We start from the raw sequence: 9,261 nt of genomic DNA on the forward strand, positions 1-9,261 counted from the left end.
TGATCTGAAACTCTGGGTCTCAAGTGCCCGCCTTGGCCTCTCAAAGTGCTGGGACTATAGGTGTAAGCTACCATGCCTAACCAATTATCGAGCATGTTTAAGCCAGGCATGATGATGGTCATCTGTAACCCCAGCATTTTGGGAGGCCAAAGTGGGAAGATCACTTGAGGCCTGGAGTTCAAGACCCTCCTGGGCAACATTGCAAGGCTCTGCATCTACAAAAAAATTTTTTTAATTAGCCAGGCATGGTGGCATGCTCCCTGTTGTCCCAATTATTTGGGAGACAAGTATGAGGGAGGACTGCTTGAGCCCAAAAGTTTGAGGCTGCCGTGACCTATGATTGTGCCACTGCAAACTCTATCCCTAAAAAACAAAAACACAGTTTTAAAATGGTGCAGGCCCGGAAACCACAAGGAGGAGGTTCAGTATTCTCTCCTGAGCGTGAAGTTGGCGCTTGGTGTTGCTTCACTGCAACTGCTATTTGCCATTGATGATTGTTCTTCTCTTCCTCTGAGAGTAAGAGGGAGAGGAGGCAGTCTGAGTGGTTTCTCTTTAAATAAATAAATTAATTAAAGGGTGCAACCACTATGGAAAACAATACAGCAGTTCTCTCAAACTTGAAAATAGAATTGCCATATGATCCAGCAATTCTACTTCTGGGTATAAAAAATTGAAAAAATTTGAAAGCAGCGCACTGAAGAGAAATTTGTGCCTCATGTTCATGGCATTATTCACAATAGCCAAAAAGCAGAAGGAATTCAAGTTTCCATCGACAGATGAAAGAATATTTTTAAAATGAAATCTATATGCATACGAGAACATATTATTCCACCCTAAAAGGAAGAAAATTCCAAAACATGCTAAAACAGATAAATCTTGAGGACATTGTCTAAGTGGAATAAACCAGTCACAGAAAGACAAATATTGTGAGTCCACTTATATGAGGTATCTACAGTCAAGTTCAAATTCACAGAAACAGAAGGGAGAATGACGGTTGCCAGGGGCTGATGGGAAATTGACATGGGCAGTTGTTTAATGGGTATAGAGTTTCAGTTTTGCAAAGATAAAAAAAGATGAGACTGGTTGCCCAACTGTGTGAATATACTTTTTAAAAAATTATTAATAATGGCCGGGCGCGGTGGCTCAAGCCTGTAATCCCAGCACTTTGGGAGGCCGAGGCGGGTGGATCACAAGGTCAAGAGATCGAGACCATCCTGGTCAACACGGTGAAACCCCGTCTCTACTAAAAATACAAAAAATTAGCTGGGCATGGTGGCACGTGCCTGTAATCCCAGCTACTCAGGAGGCTGAGGCAGGAGAATTGCCTGAACCCAGGAGGCGGAGGTTGCGGTGAGCCGAGATCGCGCCATTGCACTCAAGCCTGGGTAACAAGAGCGAAACTACAAAAAAAAAAAAAAAAAAATTATTAATAATTTCAAGACAGCAATAGAAGAGCACTAAACTAAGCACAGAGCCTGGTGCCACTGCTCAGGTCACACACACATGAAGCTGGCCTGTATCCAGGAGATTTTGCAGTTAGAGTGAACAATATGTTCTGAGTAATTAAACATTAAGGTAGGAGAGAAAGGCAATAGTCAAGATGGCACTGGGAGCCAGGTACGGTGGCTCACGCCTGTAATCCCAGCACATGCGGAGGTCGAGGAGAATGGATCGCTTGAGCCCAGGAGTTGGAGACCAGCCTGGGCAACAGGGTGAAACCCTTATCTCTACAAAAAATGGAAAAATTAGCTGGGCATAGTTGTGCCCCCTGTAGTCCCAGCTACTCAGGAGGCTGAGGCAAAAGAATCGGTTGAATTTGGGAGGTGGAGGTTGCAGTGAGCTGAGATCACACCACTGCACTTCAGCCTGGCAGCAACAGAGTAAGACTCTATCTCCAAAACAACAACAACAACAAAGATGGTACCAGGGTTTTGACCTGGAAGAGTGATGTTGCAACTGAGATGAAGGTAAGATGAAGTTGACTGCTGTTGTAGAAGCAGCATGGGGCAAGGGGTGGAAATGATGTTAAGTTTGGGGTATCTATTAGACATCCAAGTTGAAATGTTACTTGGGAGTTGAGTGAGCCTGGAGTTCAGGGGAGGGTGAACTTGAGAGTTGATAATTTATAATATTAAAAGCCACGAGACTGAATGAGGTCACCAAGAAAATGTTAAGAGAAGAAAATATGAAGAGGTGAGAAGGAGGACTAGAGACATAAAAGGGAAAATAGGAGAGTATACAGTGTTCTGAAGGTCAAGGAAGAATGTACTTTGAGGCCGAGTGTGGTGGCTCCCAGCACTTTGGGAGGCCGAGGTGGGTGGATCACGAGGTCAGGAGTTCAAGCCCAACATGGTGAAACCATGTCTCTACTAAAAATTAAAAAAAAAAACTTAGCTGGGCATAGTGGCTTGAGCCTGTAATGCCAGCTACTCAGGAGGCTGAGGCAGGAGAATCACTTGAACCCAGAAGGCGGAAGTTGCAATGAGCTGAGATTGTGCCACTGCACTCCAGCCTGGGCGGCACAGCAAGACTGCATCTCAAAAAAAACAAAAAACAAAACTGTGTTTCAAAGAGGAGGGAGAATCAGCTAAGTCAAGTGATGAGAGGGCAAGCAAAATGAGGGCTGGAAATGCCAATGGGATTGAGGACTAGTAATGCCGACGGGATTTCACATTACAGAGGCTATGGGTGATGTTCACAAGAGTGGCTTCAGGGGAGTGCTGAGGGTAAATGAGACATGGCTTCAAGAGAATGAAGAAGAGAAACTGGAGATGGCAAGTGCAGGTAATCCTCTCAATGAGTCTTGCTCTACAGTGAAAGGGATGTGGAGTCAAGAACGGTTATTTTTAGGTTGGAAAACGTAACAGCATGTTTGTAAGCTGATGGAAAGAACCAGGAGAGAAAGAAAACCTGAGGATACATAGGAGAGAGTTGTTGATGTGCCACGACTGAGAAGACAGTGGGGAAGAGATTGAGTGCACGCGTGGAGGGGCTGGCATCCACTCTGAGAACAGACAGTTCATCTGAAACAGCAGAGAAGGTGAAATGTATGAACATGAGTCAGTGGGCAGATGTGGTGGGAGGTCCCAGACGTTCTAATCATTATTGCCTCTGTTGTCTCGGTGAAAGAGAAACCAAGATGATCAACTGAAAGTCAAAAAAAGGAGGCATTCATATTTGCGGAGAGAAAGGTATGAAATAATTGTCTAGAAGAGTGAGAGAATGAATGAGGGAAATACGGTACAATTACATATTTACCCACACCACATATAAAGTAATACAGATATCATCATCACCAGCTTCTGTATCCCTCCAACCTCCTCCTCAACAGGTGTTTCATCACAAAATTTGGTTTTGGTGACATACTTCAAATATATTTTGAAATATCCTTATTACATGATGCTTTTTAAATATTAATAAAATATCTTCTATCATTTCAGTACTATTGATGTTCCAAACTCATAAATTTTCCAGTAAAATTGAACAAAGACATTGGTTCAGAATCACCTACTGAGCCACAAGATGAATGTGGTTCTACCTGTTATTTTAAGACTGATGGTGTGGCAGAGTAACTTTCCAGGCATTATCTCAACTACAAAGTTCTCAGCATGCTGCTACTGGTGACAGGGACAATCTCATGATTAGATAAGACCCTCTAAGTCAGGGTCACTGAGACTGTGGCTTGCGACTGACAACATTCAGCCCCATTCAGTACCCCATCTCACTTTCCACCACTGATTGCCTAATTTTGCATCTCAAACAGAACTACTGCAAGGAGACACAGCCGAGAAAAAGAAAATCATGTTTTGCTTTACTCACTACCGTATCCTCTGGCACTGTGCACAGAGCAGGCACTCAAATTTGTTAAATGGGTAGCACTTTCTAGACATAGTGGAAGTGCCAAGCAAAGACCAGAGTTATGTTTGAAAATAACAGGGTAGTGGTAGCTACCTCCCCCAACTTTTTGATGGTGCTGGTAACCCCTGAACACCACAAGTTATAAGGCAGATAACTAATATTAGTAACTAGAGACAGATGTAAATAGGGTGATCTGTCCACCCTCCATCAAAATGCCTTCCTCCTTGCTTGCTTCATGTTCTGATGCTGCTATTATCAAGGTTTAAATCCTCTTCACTGGCAAGCCAACGAATGGATTGCTGTTATTGTCTAATTCTCATAAAGGATTCATGTGATTTACCGGCATAATGAAATACTGCATTAAACACACTCTCATGGATGAACTAGACATTGCTAAGATGTCATGTAGTACACTGGCCCCAGTGAATGAAGCCAGTCGTAAATATGCCTGGACCTGCTTTCTTTTTGCTGCAATGAACACGAGGCACATAATCACAAACCGTCATACATCTAGCTTACAGCTGTCACCTGCAAATAAAAATTGTGTTCATTTCATTCAGGTTCATGCACTCTTTTGAAAAGCACAGACACTCAAGAAATTACTTTGATATTTTAGCTGAACCCCAATTTATGAAAAAAAGCCAATTTGCCAGAGGTACATTTTGGGTAAAGGATTACCTGCTGAACAAAATTACTTTATGTAGAGTTTCTTTAAATAGTGACTTCCTTTAAAGCAGCAGACTTCAAGCTTTTCTGTGGTTAGTGCTACTCATCTGAAGCTTCGAAACTTAAGACTGAAGATTTGTCTTTGCACCCAGATATGGACACCTCCTCCAAAATGGTCAGTTGCTACAGGGAAAAATGTGAATAACCTTTAATGTACTTTTTTGGCTTTTATCATAGATTGGTTAAAAAAAAAAAGCCTTGTCCCCTAAAAGCATTTATGTTGGTTTGCAGAAAAACAATAACCAGCTAAAGTAACTACTATAACCAGAGTTATATATTAGAAGCAACTTCCAGTTGACCCTGCATAATGGTCATAACCAACAACAGTATTTATTATGTGCTGGGCATTGTTTTAATTGCCTTACTCTGTGAGGTAGGATAACTGTAAGATAGCTGCTAAGACTTTTCTCCATTTTATAACTGAACTTTGGCAGTTTATGTAAATACTAAGAAGATAAAGCATTCTGAACTGCCATAAATCAATACAAAGTTATGATTCTGAGTACAAAAATGTGACTCTATATATTTCAGTCAATTGAAATACATTTCATTAACTTAGGTACATGAATACACATACTCAAGACATGAGTCTTGAAGGCATGCTCTATTTAGTCTGCTTTCAACTGACAATTTCCTACCAACGTTAAGAAGAGTTCTTGTGTTCTCACACAGTGTGTACTTTTGGTTTTTTGCATCACTTGTTCCCTCTGCCAGTTCAAGGGAAATCTTTATTATTATTACTTTTTCCATTTGTGGGTTTGCTTTGTTTTTTAAACAGAAAGACTCAGATTCAGTATTAGGAGCTATTGAAAGAAAGTGCTGCAAGACATATCAATGCAGGGTATAACGGCAATTCAGGGTCTGACACATGTTGGGAGTGCTTAGATCAAAAGATACCTGGCGTTCAATTGTCTTCATCTCTTTGTAGGAATTTCCTCATAGCACATAAAGCAAGTATTTCAGAAACAAATAAATACATAAAACCATATGAGTTCATGATATTTATTATTGGGATTGTTTACAGAAAAGCCTTTTATCCACTGTTAACTTAGGCATAATAATTGTCTCATGTGACTTCCTTTTAGAACTATTTTTAAAAAATCATAAAAGGTCTGTATCTGAGAAGGTACTAATATCAATGTTTTAAAAAGTGAGGAGAGTTAAAGGGGGAGTTTCTTTCATCTCTCAGTAGCTGCGACCAAATAAGGTATAGTGCTTGGCGGGGTTCTTGCCACAGACACATTTGGCTCCAGGCTGCAGTTCACAGAGTGGTTTGAAGGGGATGCAAAGGCTTTTAGCTCCCATGGATGGAGCACCAGGTTCAAGATCTTGATCCCTGAAATTAATAAACAAATAAGAATTTCATTCATTTATGCTGCACGTTGCTTTTCTTTTCCATTCCAATACTTCACAAGTTTTATCAGTTAATTATGTTTACCTGGCAGTGGTCTTTTTGATCCAGTCCTCACAGTCAATTTCCCCACAGAATGGAATCTGAACAATCTAATAAGAAAAGGAAAAGTATTCAGTATTTATAACTCCTTCAATTCTATTTTGTAGAAAGAATATCTGACGCCAGTTAGAATGGCGATCATTAAAAAATCTGGAGACAACAGAGGCTGGAGAGGATGTGGAGAAATAGGAACACTTTTACACTGTTGATGGGAGTGTAAATTAGTTCAATCATTGTGGAAGACAGTGTGGTGATGCCTCAAGGACCTAGAAATAGAAATTTCATTTGACCCAGCAATCCCATTACTGGGTATATATCCAAAAGATTATAAATCGTTCTACTATAAGGACACACACACACCAATGTTCACTGCAGCACTGTTTACAATAGCAAAGACCTGGTACCAACCCTAATGCCCATCGACGATAAACTGGACAGGGAAAATGTGGCACATATACACCACGGAATATTATGCAGCCATAAAAAACGATGAGTTCGTATCTTTTGTAGGGACATGGATGAACCTGGAAACCATCATTCTCAGCAAACTGACACAAAAACAGAAAATCAAACACTGCATGTTCTCACTCATAGGTGCGTGTTGAACAATGAGAACACATGGACATGGGAAGGGATCATCATACACTGGGATCTGTGGAAGGGAACTAGGGGAGGGACAGTGGGGGGTGGGGAGTTGGGGAGGGATAACATGGGGAGAAATGCCAGAAATAGGTGATGGGGAGGAAGGCAGCAAACCACATTGCCATATGTACCTATGCAACAATCTTACATGTTCTTCACATGTATCCCAAAACCTAAAATGCAATAAGACATAGATAAAAAAAAAAAAAAAAGTATCTGAGTTCCATATTAAACTTGCAAGCAAAAAGGATAGGTCTCCCAGCCCTTTTCAGGCCATGATACCTTTGCAAACCTGCTAGAAACTCTGCTCACTTATAAAAGATAGGAAGGAATGTTTTTCCATGATCCAAAACCCACTCACAGCACATCAAGACACAACAAAGACATCTTTGCAGAACCCTCGAATCTCCCCCATAAACTGGCTATAACACAGCAGCTGAAAAGAAGTTGGACTCTGGTTATACCTCCCTCATTTCAAAGCTGGACTACACCTGCTCTACCTATCTAAATGGTTATCTTCCTGATATTAGCAGGTGCTGTTAACAATTACAATTAACAATCAGGCAAACTTCACTTTATGCCACAGTGTTCCCAACATGTAATGTAGGCAAGTGGATCATTTTTAAAGTCAAAAAATTATTTTGTACAAGAAAAAAAATCCTTTCAATTTTTCTTTCTTAGACTACATAAAACAAAGGCCGAATCATGATACTTAGGACTTTAATTTGGAAATTCACCACCTGTTTGAAAATCTCTAGCTCTGGGTTTTCTTTTAACAAAATGTAGATGTTAGACAAGTTTAAAAAAAATTTTTTTTTTTTTGAGATACAGTCTCACTCTGTCATCCAGCATGGAGTACAGTGGCACAATCTTGTCTCATTGCAACCTCCACCTCTTGGGTTGAAGCAATTTTCATGCCTCAGCCTCTCAGCATAGTTGGAATTACAGACATGAGCCACTACACCCAGCTAATTTTTGTCATTTTAGTAGAGACAGGGTTTTGCCATGTTGGCCAGGCGGGTCTCAAACTTCTGGCCTCAAGCAGGCCATTCACCTTGGCCTCCCAAAGTGCTGTGATTACAGGTATGAACCACTGCACCTGACCAACAAGTATTAAAATTCCTCCTAGTTGTGAATGCTAATTTTTAAAGCATGACTACTTCAAAATAAGGTTTGTCTGCAATAACCATTATGTAGTAGCCCTACAAAATATTCCTGGAGAGTTAATGAAAGGACAGCAAAGTTGTGAATCATCTGCACATATTAGAAATACAGTGTAAAAGCAGCTGAAAATCTGGAGATCGATCAAAGTGGAGACTCAGCAGACATCAGCACTGACAGCAACATGCTGCCAGCTTCCTCAGCAGCTTCTCATCAGCTACTCCCAGCCACACAGTGCACACTCAGGAGTTCTTTCTGCAAACCCTTCCTTGCACTTGGGATTTGGTTTACCATGTTTCAAAAGGCATCTGATAAACAGAGACTAGGAAATTACAGAAATACAAGGAATTCATTAGGTGAACATTAATGCAGGGTGATGAAGCATTAGTTATCCAAGTCTCTTATGCTCTTTCAGTAAAATGTATTAGCCTAATTCCCAAAGTGATGAACTGTCTTTTTGATGATCTGGGTTAAGACAATGAAGAGGTGATACATTTTTAGGTAAGTCCTGGAGGTGGGAGTGGGTAGGCAGGCAGAAGGTAGCAGAGATAGAAATAATAAACATTGAGAGACATTTTGATATACAAAGTATCTGTGCAATAAAAATTGAAGTGAAAACAAACTTAGAAATAGAAAAGCTGAATTAACATAGTTACTTCCCTGTATTCAACATTAGTAAATCATTTGCATAAATACAAACAAAAAGCATGGGAAAAAGTACATTCAAATAAGTATTGTTTAAAATTCATTACAAAAGACAATGAGGCCAGGCACGGTGATGTACGCCTGCAGTCCCAGCACTTTGGGAGTCTGAGGCCGGCGGGATCACTTGGGCCATAAGTTTGAGACCAGCCTAGCCAATATAGTGAAACCCTGTTTCTACTAAAAATACAAAATAATTAGTTGGGCATGGTGGCATGCACCTGTGGTCTCAGCTACTTGGGAAGCTGAGGTGGGAGAAACGACTGACCCAGGGAAGCAGAGGTTGCAGTGAGCCAAGGTTGCACCACTGCACTCCAGACTGGGAGACAGAGCGAGACACTATCTGAGGGGGAGGGGAGAGGGAAGGACACAGAATAAGAGAAAAACTCTAATCTTTGTCTTTAGTTATGTGATGATAAAGTATTAGCAGGTAATTACAAAAAATATCTTTGGTAATAAATTTAAATCTGGTTTCTTTGAAACTTCTGTTAACTTACAAAGTTTATAGCTATATTTTTATAACTAACAATTTTCATAATAAAGTAATATTTTCTCCTTTTCTTTTTTTTTGAGACAGAGTGTCACTCATGTTACCCAGGCTGGAGTGCAATGGCGCGATCTCTGCTCACCGCAACCTCCGCCTCCTGGGTTCAGGCAATTCTCCTGCCTCAGCCTCCTGAGTAGCTGGGATTACAGGCATGCGCCACCATGCCCAGCTA

At 40.8% G+C, this 9,261-nt stretch overlaps 1 protein-coding gene and 1 non-coding gene across 2 annotated transcripts in view; one reads left to right on the forward strand and one right to left on the reverse strand.

Moving 5' to 3' along the window:
* Positions 1-336: 336 nt before the first annotated feature.
* On the forward strand, positions 337-546 carry LOC119470861. The gene has a single exon (XR_005199830.1). It is a non-coding gene; the product is annotated as a small nucleolar RNA U3 (small nucleolar RNA).
* Positions 547-5,572: 5,026 nt separating this feature from the next.
* The window catches only part of EPRS1 (glutamyl-prolyl-tRNA synthetase 1), a 78,816-nt gene continuing 75,127 nt past the window's right edge, over positions 5,573-9,261 (reverse strand). The window contains exons 31-32 of the mRNA XM_017526281.1: positions 6,023-6,087; positions 5,573-5,920 (exon numbers count right to left, since the gene is read on the reverse strand). Of these exons, the coding sequence (XP_017381770.1) occupies positions 5,770-5,920; positions 6,023-6,087 (216 nt within the window). The 3' untranslated portion in view covers positions 5,573-5,769. The remainder of the gene's footprint in view (positions 5,921-6,022; positions 6,088-9,261) is intronic.

The sequence above is a fragment of the Cebus imitator genome, unplaced genomic scaffold (assembly GCF_001604975.1).
Source record: "Cebus imitator isolate Cc_AM_T3 unplaced genomic scaffold, Cebus_imitator-1.0 Scaffold42, whole genome shotgun sequence".
Taxonomy (NCBI): Eukaryota; Metazoa; Chordata; class Mammalia; order Primates; family Cebidae; genus Cebus; species Cebus imitator.